The sequence below is a fragment of the Vitis riparia genome, chromosome 7 (genome assembly GCF_004353265.1).
Source record: "Vitis riparia cultivar Riparia Gloire de Montpellier isolate 1030 chromosome 7, EGFV_Vit.rip_1.0, whole genome shotgun sequence".
Taxonomy (NCBI): Eukaryota; Viridiplantae; Streptophyta; class Magnoliopsida; order Vitales; family Vitaceae; genus Vitis; species Vitis riparia.
The window spans coordinates 5,303,586-5,315,537 of NC_048437.1; the positions used below are offsets into that span (position 1 = coordinate 5,303,586).

Consider the following 11,952-nt stretch of genomic DNA (forward strand, 5'->3'; position numbering starts at 1 on the left):
AGTATAATCTCAATCAAAAGGGCTTTGAGGCTTCAAGCCCTAGTCTTAGTCTTCTATATATATATTTATCAAAATCAATGTCAATAATAAGTATCCATAGGCAATGATTGTTCTTTCTTGGACTAAAATTACCAACACACTCTACATACTAATAAAAAAGATTTTGGTTAAAGTATGTATAAAATTAAAGTAGAATCAAAATAGTGAATAATAAAAGTAAATCTAGAGACAAGGAATCATTGAAGTTAATATACAAAAGAGTGGTTTGATGGACACTTATTCATTTAATTGAAAGTAAAAAGTTATTGAAAAGGCTTGAAGCTTAGAGTTAGGACCGGTCTTTGGCCAACCATCAAGGCCAAGGAAGTTCTTTCAATTTCCTACTTTAGGTTTAATCAAGTTTAAATGATCAAGTTTGAAGTTTTTCTTAATATAAACTAATTTATATGTCATATAAGCTTATTCATCTTACATGAACATTTATTTCTTTTATAAATAGAAAATTTATTATTATTTTTTAATCAAAATCAATCTCCATCACTAGAATACACGTGATTGCAAAACAGATCAATTGACAGTTTCCTTGTGATACTTGGATTCACTTTAATTTAGTATACAAGTTCAATGTTTCCTTAAATTCTGCAATATATAACGGCTTCTATCAAGCATTTGTGTACAAAATGACACACGTTGTATCTCAATCCACTTTGTTGTCATCATCGTTAAAGAAAAATGATTTTACGATGAAATAATTTTGCTTACGTTGACATTTGAAGCGACAACATCATGCTAAGGATAAGTTTATTCATTTTCAAAGACTCTATGAGGATGACTTAATTAAATAAAGTAAAGGAAAAAATAACATGATATAAGAGCCCAAGCAAAATGAAAGACAAAAATTAAGACGATGATATTTTAGGAATAACCTTGTGTGTCAATGAAAAGACAAACAAAAGTTCGGCAAATAAAATGGAAATGCCCCATTCTCGTAAACCCTCCAAACTTGACTTGTGTTTATTTTAGGAATCATTTTTAGTTTTTATTACCTTCAAATAATTGCCAACATTTTTGGCATATTTGTGAGTGATGATTTATCATTTATGTGTAATTTGGAAAAAGGGTACAAATCTGGTGTGGGAAAGTGGTCAGACAGGGGAGGAGGGGTTGACCCTTAAAAAGACAAAGATCCCTCCTCCACCCAAGTTTATAGAAAGTGAAAAGACATGGTCTCTACCTAAATTTAGTTGAGGGCCAAGTGTCCACAGCTTTCTAAGTTAATGGGTCCTTTCTCCTTTGTGCTTTGCCTAGAATTCCCCACAAAAGCAACCCCTGCCCTTTCCTTCTCTTTTAACTGTTTTTAGGGCTTTGGGGGGTTCCTCCAAATCTCAACCCCCACCCCACAAATCCACTAGCTTAAGGGATGTGTCCCTTTGTTCTTCTTCTTTAATATCCTCCCATTTTCTTCGCTTATATCTCCACCCCACTCGCTTCAGCCACGTCATCTGGCTCCACTCAATGGAACTCATTTACACGTGCCCATCTTGGCCGCGCGTGACCCCACGCTGCTCCTCGCGAGCGTAAGGATAATCCTGGAAGATAATAATTGGAGACAAGTTAGGACATAGGAATCCCCAGGTCTCCTTGCTTATGAGACATTTGGCATCCCATCCCATATGGACTGGGACAGGAAGGGACCAGTGGACCATCCACCTCGTATACACTCTAGTCTTTTCAAAATTTTCTCTTTTATTTTATTTATTCAATGAATTAATAATAATCCTATTACAAAAAGAAAAAAAAAAAAAAAAATTCTCAAATGTAAGTAAGGTGCACTGGTCAATATATCACTCGGCCCTTGATAAATGGCAAATTATTCCAATCGGACGGCAGTAGTAAATCTCCAGTCGGATATTTCTGTCTGATGAGGCTCAGAACTCCAGTGGGTCCATACCAGTTGCACTCCCTTACAGTGTGGAAGCGTGTAGCAGATAAATCTCCACTCATTTTTTTTTTCCATCCATGGCCGCCATATCATGGATCCATGATGGACGAGACATGGGAGGAGGATGATGATGATGATGGCTGATATGATGTGATGGGATGTGAGGATGACGTGTCAGGTCTTCTGAATTTGTTCTTATCCGGAAGGGCCGAGCCCCATGCTTTCCGTTTCAGTACTTTTTGTCTTTTCCTAAAATATAAACACCCATAAAGATATCTATGAGAGGGGCACTATCGTCAATTTTCTAACCTAAGACACGCAATCACAATAATGGAAATAATAATAATAATAATTTGTCAACGTGGACTATTACTTTTTAAATACAAATAATAGTACGGATTTGATTTTGAAAATTCCAGCCACGGTGATAACTGATAAGTGAACCAAGTTTTGCCCTAACGTACTAAGAATAAAATCTGAAAATATTATATGACGTGTCACGAAAAATTTATAAAAAGGAGGATAGTCGTTATGGTTGTGTACATATGATTGAGAACCAACCTGCATGCCTGCATGCGCACAATATTAAAAGGGAAAGGGAAAGAAAGGAGAAATAATGAAGCAGAAGAATAATGAAATGGAAGGCAGAAGAGAGTTGCTAGGTAGACAAGGTGAGCAGAAATGGATGGAAGTCGGAATATTATGGTTGGGGTTGGACAGTGGGATGGCTAAGAGAGCTTCACGATGGCTCCATGCCCAAGACGAGAAATTTCCAAGTATGCGTTGAGCTATTCAAAGACATGTGGCACACGACAAGGGGCTAAAACAATGGTCTCAGTCCTAGTCTTCTTCTTTCCTTTCCCCTTTTATGGGGGTGATGTTAGATCTTGCCGGGGTTGAAATCTTTGAAGTAGAGTAAAATTTATGTGTACCATCCTAACTCATTTGTTTGCAGATACCAACTTCAATTTGAGTTGTAAGCTTTGTTTTTTCAATGAATATAAAATCCTGCATGGAGGACTACATAATGGGCTCGGTAAGGAAAGAGCAAGCTACACGTATTGAGAGAGAGAGATGTGGAAGGTAGACGACAACTTGATTGAAATCTTTGCCTTCCACGAAAGTACTATGTAGTTTTCGAGTATACATCTTTAAAATATAAGGTACACACAGATAATGGAAAAAGACTTGCTCTTTGAGTCCAGCAAAGTCAAGTGGAACCAACTCCTTAAAATATGAAAGACCTGTTCCATCCTAACCCAATTTTGATACGACCTAAAGTTAGAAAAAAGGTGTACAAGCAGTCGTGACTTTGTATGGAGTTAATTAGAGAAATCTTACTGATCAGTTGATTTTGGTGGGGTTGATGGAATGAGTCGGCATGCGATGAGCCAAGCATGACCTAGAAGAAATTGACAGGTTCAAACAAAGAACAAAGGAGGAGGAGGGTAGGAAATTATGAATTAGGAAGAATTGTGAGATGGGGAATGGGGTCAAGTTGGTAGGAAGTAATTGGAGGAAATTGAAGTGAGGAGGGAAATGAAATGGAGGAGACGGGGGAGGTCACAGATTCCAAGAAATGAAAGGTGGTGATTATGGAATGATGGAGGGGGTAATGAGATCAAATACATGTTCCCCACGTGTAAAGATAACGTGATAGTGAAAGGTCATGTCTGAAGGTATGTACAGAGGAAAAGGGGGGGGAGGAGGAGAGAGGGATGGGCAAAGGGCACTTCTGAATGAGGAGACATGGTGCATAATCTTGGGGATTCGGCCGAGCCAGGGGCCGCACCCTAGTGTCGGACGCTTAGCGTACAAATGCCCCAAACCAAACAAAAAACTAGTGAGAAATGACAGCTCCTCACCCTCCCAAATACGTCCCCCCACCCACAAGTACAGCCCCTACCCCAAACAAAAATACAAATCTAAATGAACAGAAAAAAAAAAAAAAAAAGAGGATAAAACCATCCTATCTCTCCCTCCCTCTCTCCTCTGCCAAGCCCCAGCATTCAAAGCTGTACTCCATTTCTAACAAAGGACATGGCGAGGGCATTTTGGGCTCATTCAAGGCCAACTTGGTCATTTGGTGTCATCCCCATGGCAATATGACATTGATTTGACAGTAACATTTTTATAAGTGACAAATGGGTAGGTTAGGGTTTGATGGGTGGTTTCATCCTGGTGCAGGTTCTTGTAGTGGCGCTGCAACATCAAGCTTCTGTTTTGGTCACCGACGCAGCCTTAAAAAAATAATATGGAATAGGGAGTTTTCGGGGTTAAAATAATAGCAATTTTCTATACCGTTCTAGACCAGAAAAATCAGTTTTGCCAGGGGGTCAATTGAAGGTCTCGATGACAAAGAGACTGCGATGGAGCCTGTCCAAATCATGGACACCTTTGTCTTTGAATAAAAACAAAACAAAATTAGATGGAAAGAGAGAGAGAGGGACGCTTAACTAATCCCACATATACCATTCCTCGAGCCACACCACCCACTCATAATTTTCTCTAATGCCGTTGGGTCAACTTATTCAAGCCTCACTTTCCAACTGTCTTAAACCTTTAAAAAAACCCCAATATGAAAGGGGGCGACCATAGGCATTAGAGGGCTAAGACAAATGGTAATATGATTGTAAACATGTTGGCTACTTGCCTCTTATATTTTAGTCGACCATGTTGGGGTTGGGGCATATTCATTAGGTGGGTGGCCTCTCAAGGTTTCACACGCACACCATCCCATCCCATCCCATCCCATCTCATCTCATCCTTCTCCAATTTCAACATGTGATGTTGAGGAAGGGACATTGCCCGATCTGAGGACTAATTGTTTGGGAATGGGCCTACAACGTTAGTTGTGCTTGGCGCCCATTCCTGATTAGAATATGATGTGGGTTAAAAGGGCACGTACGGAGCTCCCTCAGCAACATTACAAAAAAGGGAACAAGATCCCTCCCACCATCCTATCCATGCATTTGTCTCTCCTTTTGTCTCTAACTGTTTTCCTCCCTTTTACATCCAGGTTAATCCTAAGGACCCATGTTCTCTTTCCTTTCAATATTTTTTCTTCCTTTTTCTAAGCCAAAATGACATCACAACTGGTACTACCACTACTAACACTAGAGCCTTTTATTTTTGTGGTCTCAAGATTCATTCAAACGATGCCGTGGTCCTCATCCTCCTCTTCTTCTGTTACAGCTCATTATGTCCAAACCATCATTGACCAAATCAATGTTTATATATATATATATACATAGAGAGAGAAGATGAAGCTTGAACATGAAACAAGAGCCAAAAAACTCGCAGGAGGTCATGTGTACAATTATGGTTGTTTTCGTTTTCATCACCGCATTCGTCATCGAATCAAAATATCTTCTTTTTCAATCGGATTTGCCATTTCTCATAATGGCCGGTTGATTGATTTGTAATTTAAACCAGGATTCCGAACCATATCTTCACAATGAGTTACTGTTGCTATCCTAGAATTATTCCTTGCTGCCAATTAGTCAATAAACACCTTTTTCTACTACAAAAATCACCCCAAATATCTCTCTTGATTCCAAATCTAATGGAGCCTCGAAATTTGTCTAGACAAAGAATATTACAATCAATTAAATGTTGGTGGATTCTTAGGATCGCCTCAGACCAAAAACAATTAATTAATGATAAACAAGAATCTCATCCTCACTTGTTTATTTCCTTGTCACTTTATTCTAATCCCATTTTTTTCTTCTTTTGAAGCATATTTACGTAATATGCTCTTTATTTTGACCACCAATCATTTGAAATAAATAGTGTTTAAAAGCGCAAAGAAAAAAGACACTTTTTAATTATTTACGAGTATAAATAACTTCACTAATTCTCCTTTCTTTTGTTTTTTTTTTTTCATCATGCCTTACCTCATCCTTATCATGCTTAATATAAAAATCAATTATTATTATTATTATAATCATCGTATTTTTTGTTATCATTATCGTGAGCATCAGTGTCATCATCAGCATAATCACCATCGTACATTTAAGATTATGGTTACTAACATGGACCCCTCATTTTTGTTTTAATCAAAGCGAAGCATCTTCTTCCAATATTTGGAGTACCTACGAGAATCATCTTGTTTGTCACGAAGGAAATTTTATAGAAAGAAACAAAAAAATATTTGCTCATACAAAGCCTTTCTATTTGTTGGAGCATATGAGATTATATGATACGAAAGACAAGGTATTAATAAAACTATATGAACATGTACGTGTGCTCCACCTATATTAAAACATTATGATAGTGAGCCGCACCAACATTTAAAAGGAAAAAATAAGTTTAAAAATGTTTAAATACATTATGAGATCTACCTTTAAGCTTTAAGATCACTTAATTCTATTTCTATATCATGATACTTGATTTCTGTAATTTTTAAAGTGTGTAAGCACGTTGTAGTGCTTTTCAAGGAAGTGAAAATAAAGTGATCATTTGTGATATTTATTAGATATCTGAATCGACCCTATTGAATGGTAACAGAATTAGACTTTTGGGTTATGGAATATATGAACCTAATTAATTAATTAATCTCCAAAATCATGTTGATTCCATTAAACAAAGATTAGGCTAAAGATTGTTCAAAGATTTTGCATGGGGTGCTACTCTCTAATCAATGGGGCCTAAGGGTTGATCTTCACAAAAGAGTGTGGGAGACTCTATTCACAAGTGCAACTTGCTCCAATGAGATCATGATAGCCTTATAATATTTGAATATTTTTGAGCATTAATCCAATTACCAACTTTCCTATTAATTAAACAAACACCCACTTTCGAATCTGATTTAATTATCAATACCCATGTTTCACATTCCAACTCTTAAGTAAATTCATATCCATTTATTAAGAGTATCCGAAATGGCATGTGAAATGTTACATGATGTCCCCTTGTATTTTTTTTTTCCCCATTAAAACCATAGATTATAAGATTAGGAAATGCATTCCATTTGGACCGGAGATCAATATCTTTCTTTGGATACCCAGAAAAAGCATCTTCCAACTTAGGATATTGAAAATAAAGGTTGGTGTGAAGGGATTTACAACCTCACTTGTCCATTGGAAGCTTGTTGTCCTTCCTTCCTAAGCGTGGACCTGTTTGCCTACCACTAGTTTTATTATTTCTTTCTTTATTTATCATATTCTTATCTTCTTTCATTATTTATCTTATAATGCATCAACGCAGATTGCTTCGCTTTTCTTGATTTTGATTTTTAAAACAAGAATATAAAGGAGATTAACGTTTCAAAGTAATTTTCATAAAAATATTTTTATTTTTTTTATTTTTTATTTGATGAACATTACATGCGACATGCTACATTCCACGTACTCTTATCTTAATGGACCCGCTTAACTACTAGTGTTTTTAATAATATGTAATAGAATAAAAAACGTAACAATCTCAACTGTTAGATGCTCTCCCAGTGTGAATAAGCAATTTTATATAGCATAGTCTATGAAGTATATATTATTTTTGGGTTGGGAGAGTGGGAGTGCTATAAAAAATGATGTGTAACCCAAATCAAGGAAGCTTCGTTTCAATTCTAACTTGGAATACCTAGTCACTGCCTTTCCTTTCATTTTCCTTGCTGCCAAGTGTTTGTTTTTAATAATGGCCAATAATTTTGGGTCATTTTCAGGCGAAATTATTTTATTGAAGGCATTTCAGAGGAAAATATGAAAGGGTCCTCCGGCCCCAGTCACACCCATATGCAGTTACTATATATATGTTGTGTGAGGAATTAATTAATTTTTTGAATTATTAAATTATTTAATTGTGAGCATATTTATGATGACGTGGCCACTCCCCTCGGAAACCCAATCATTGTCGAAACCGTTTTGTTTTCCTTACAATTAAACCGCCCCACCCCCTCCGTAACTTTCCTCATGAAAGAGACTCTAATGATGGATGCTACGGCGGTGCATCCTCAGTGATGCGGATGATGGTGAAAGCGAAACAGCAGCAATGATGGAGCGGCGTTACACTGAGGTTTTTTTAAAAAAAATATGCGTTTGGATATGTATAAACATAGGCCTGTGATATCAACAGAGTAGCGAAATCTAGCTTAGAAAGCATGGAGAGATCACGACCGTCCATCAAGATTGATTAATGATCGGAGAAGCGACGCAACCAGTGGTTTATTCATTGACGTAGAAAAGAAAGCCGCTTTTGCAGGCCAACTCATTCAGTAAATCGACGGCCGAAAATCCAGGGAGTTGCTCGCGCAACTGACGGTATCCGTTTCGCCACGTTGCAAATTTTCAGCAACCGTTAAATAAAGGTTTAAAATCTGATAAAAAGGGAAATTCCTGATGCCATAATCATGTGCATGACATGCAGTGGCATTGTATAATACAGGCTCCTCTCTTAATCAAACGCATGAGTGTTAAGGGGGAGTGAGGAGGAGGAAAGGAGGGCATCGTGACCTCCATGACCCACATGAGGACCGCATGACATGGCCATGACGGACCATGATGATGACAATGATGGAGGTGGTGGTGGTGGTGATGGATGGAATGATGGGGGGGGGGGGTGGGTGCATGTTGATGGTTGATGGTATGATGGATGAATGGAGGGAAGGAGAAGGGGAGGGTGGGGGGTGGGTAATGATTACAAATGGGGTCATGATGGCAACGCCTCCTTCCGTAGAAATAAATGATTAAAATCAAGGAGAACAACAATACAAGACTGCGCAGCCACAGCCGCCATTTCTTCATCACCCTTTTTGTGATGATTAATTTTTATTTATTATTATTAGTAGGAGGAGGAGGGGGAGTCCTAGGGAGAGAGAGAGAGAGGGAGGTGGAGAGAGAGAGAGAGAGAGAGAGAGGATGTTTAAAAAGCACTGAATTACATAAAAAAGAGGAAAAAGAGGGAAGGAGAGAGTGGGGTTGATTCTGGAGAGAGAAAAAAAGGGCCACGAATCAGGTATATAAAGGCCCCATTAGAGCACTTGTATCTTCGCAATGATGAACTACTCACTACCTAAGAAGAGAAGAAGAAGCTCAACGGCTTTTTTCCTATATATATATATATTTTAAATAATCTCCTTATCTTTTCTTATCTCTTTTCATAGATACATATGAGCTTGTGTCTCTTCCCTTCGTTTCTCTAATTTCGAAGATTTGCTGGTGTCTTTGCCTTGCTTATAACACACGTTATTCAGGCTAGTTTGAAGCCTTGAAAAAGCTGCGATTCAACCTTCTGCTGATCCTTCTCCTTCTATAAAACCTCGCTCCCTTAGAGTCGCCTCTACTCGTCAGCAGTCGGGGAAGAGTGAGGTTTCGAATTTTGACTGTGGGTTTTGGAAGAGTATGGGAGAGGAGGGTGGCGGTGGCGGTGGCGGAGGAGGCAGGGTGGTGGTAGTGGTGAGGGAGTTTCACCCTGAAAAGGATTGCAGGAGAGTGGAGGAAGTGGAGAGGAGGTGTGAGGTTGGACCCAGTGGGGAGCTCTCCCTCTTCACGGACCTGTTGGGCGACCCAATTTGCAGGGTTCGCCATTCTCCCGCCTTCCGCATGCTGGTAAAGTTTCTCTCTTTTTTCATCCCCCCCTCTTCTCTTCCATTCCATCAGGTATTAACCCTCTGTGTTTGTGGTAAAGTGGGAAGTGACGGTGGTTGAGCCACTGCTCTTTAATCCAAAGTGACTTACCAAAAAATACGGTGATGTTGATGATCAGGTAGCTGAGACGGTGGGCGAAGAGAATGAGGAAGCGAAGGAGATAGTAGGGATGATAAGGGGTTGCATCAAAACCGTTACATGTGGGAAGAAACTCTCCAGAAATGGAAGGACCTCCAATGATCCTACCAAACCCCTTCCTGTTTACACCAAACTCGCCTATATCTTAGGCCTTCGCGTCTCTCCTTCTCACCGGTACACTCCCACTTTATTCTCTATTTCTTTATTTTATTCCCTTTCAAGAATCCAAATTTTTACCAAATATGGGTATTAGAAAAGACCTATTCTCTATGACCCATTTTCAAGGGCTTTACAAACTGACCCCCACATCTCATTATTGCCTCTTAAATAACTTCCTTTCAATTTGTTTTCTCCTTTTGGATTATAATATAATATGGCATTGAATTTATTAATGGGGTCTTCTATTGCAGGAGAATGGGTATTGGGTTGAAGCTGGTTTGTAGAATGGAGGAGTGGTTTAGAGATAATGGCGCTGAATATTCCTATATAGCCACTGAAAACGACAATCAAGCTTCCGTTAAGCTCTTCACCGACAAATGCGGCTACTCCAAGTTCCGTACGCCTTCCATCCTGGTGAACCCCGTCTTTGCTCACACAGTCCGTCTTCCTAAACGAGTCCACATCTTCAAGCTCTCCCCCTCCGACGCCGAGGCGCTCTACCGCCGTTGCTTCTCAACCACAGAGTTTTTTCCCCGTGACATTGACTCCGTCCTCAACAATAAGCTCAATCTCGGCACCTTCGTGGCCGTTTTTTCCGAGTCATACCCCACCCAATCATGGCCCGGATCGGACTCGTTCCTGGCGGACCAGCCCGAGTCGTGGGCGGTTCTCAGCGTCTGGAACTGCAAGGACGTGTTCACGCTAGAGGTGCGTGGCGCGTCGCGCGTGAAACGGGGGTTCGCGAAAACGACTCGTTTGGTGGACAGGGCGCTCCCGTGGCTGCAGTTGCCGTCTGTGCCGGAGGTGTTCAGGCCGTTCGGACTACACTTCATGTATGGGCTGGGGGGAGAAGGCCCACGCGCGGTGAAGTTGGTGAAGGCGCTGTGTGGGTACGCGCACAACCTGGCTAAGGACCGTGGGTGCGGGGTGGTGGCCACGGAGGTGTCCAGCCGCGAACCTCTCAGATTAGGAATCCCACACTGGAAGAGGCTATCCTGCGCCGAGGACCTATGGTGCATGAAGAGGCTCGGGGAAGACTACAGCGACGGCTCGGTCGGTGACTGGACCAAATCACCCCCTGGCCTTTCCATTTTTGTTGACCCCAGAGAGTTCTAATTTCTGATTATCCCTCTACTACTTCAAAAAAGAACAAAAGAAAAGAAAAAAAATCTTAGATTAGAGCTGAAAAGGAACCAGGAAAAAAAGTAACTTTTTTTTCCTCTAACTTTATTTTCATCCTTTTTTTTTTTTTTGTTTTTTTAGGGGTATTTTTTTTCTTTAATTTTGTAACGATTTGGGAGTGGGAAAAAGAGAGAATGAGAAGATATGGGTTTTTGTTGTGAAAGGGAATATCCTCCCTTTTTTTTTGCTTTTGTAAATGGATGTTGCTTTTTTCGATCCTCTTTCAGCCAAACGCAGCCTTAGTTTCATGTGGGGTTTCCTTATCTTTTACTTACTATAAAGTCTAGGCGATCATGTGTATACGAATATCCTTTGATGTTTTCTCCTTTTTTTGTTTCGTTTTTTTATTTTTTTTGTTTTTTCCAGTCCACTAAAATGGGGCACCCATATTTTCTTTCCAATGTGGCCTTCATACTCATTGGCTTTTTCAATATATTCATAATATGATGGGGATGTGAATTTGGTGGGTTGTTGATGGGGATCTCTTTTAATTTTATTTAAGTTCACCTTTTGTGCTGAAATGGACGGGTGTGATTTGGCTTTAGTTGCTCTGGTTTTGGAGTGGAAGATGGAACATAGCAGACGAGGCCATAACCCATTTTACTTCTTTTTTCTCCATATTTATTGGTTTCGGTTTTGGACTTGGACCTAAACAAGGAGGTTTTCAGATTGTGACATTAATATACATATAATTTTTCAAAAGGAAATTACTAGGCATCTGGCCTTCACGGGATTTGCACTAAAATATCACGAGTCATGAGAGTGGGAAGGTAAATGTATGGTTGAGCTCACAAATAAATGTGAATGCTAAGTGCCACTGCTCGTGTCGGTGACCTGCTCTCCCTGCCTTTCATTTGACCACTCTTCATTGGGTCTTTTGATTTTGGGCTTTTGCTTCAAAGCATGGAATTTGTGGTAAAAGCCCCCCTATGGATCATTCAATCATTT

General features: G+C 39.6%; 1 protein-coding gene across 1 annotated transcript; it reads left to right on the forward strand.

Moving 5' to 3' along the window:
- The first annotated feature begins 8,818 nt into the window (after positions 1-8,818).
- Positions 8,819-11,474, forward strand: LOC117917649 (probable N-acetyltransferase HLS1). The gene is made up of 3 exons (XM_034833990.1): positions 8,819-9,486; positions 9,644-9,837; positions 10,074-11,474. Exons 1-3 carry the CDS (start codon positions 9,280-9,282, stop codon positions 10,936-10,938), a joined length of 1,266 nt encoding a protein of 421 aa, XP_034689881.1. The 5' UTR covers positions 8,819-9,279; the 3' UTR covers positions 10,939-11,474.
- The last annotated feature ends 478 nt before the right edge of the window (positions 11,475-11,952 follow it).

Coding starts and splice junctions, on each gene's coding strand:
- LOC117917649 (XM_034833990.1), top strand. CDS start 9,280: ATGGGAGAGGAGGGTGGCGGTGGCGGTGGCGGAGGAGGCAGGGTGGTG. Junction 9,487..9,643: donor CTCCCGCCTTCCGCATGCTG/GTAAAGTTTCTC, acceptor GTTGATGATCAG/GTAGCTGAGACGGTGGGCGA. Junction 9,838..10,073: donor CGCGTCTCTCCTTCTCACCG/GTACACTCCCAC, acceptor CTTCTATTGCAG/GAGAATGGGTATTGGGTTGA.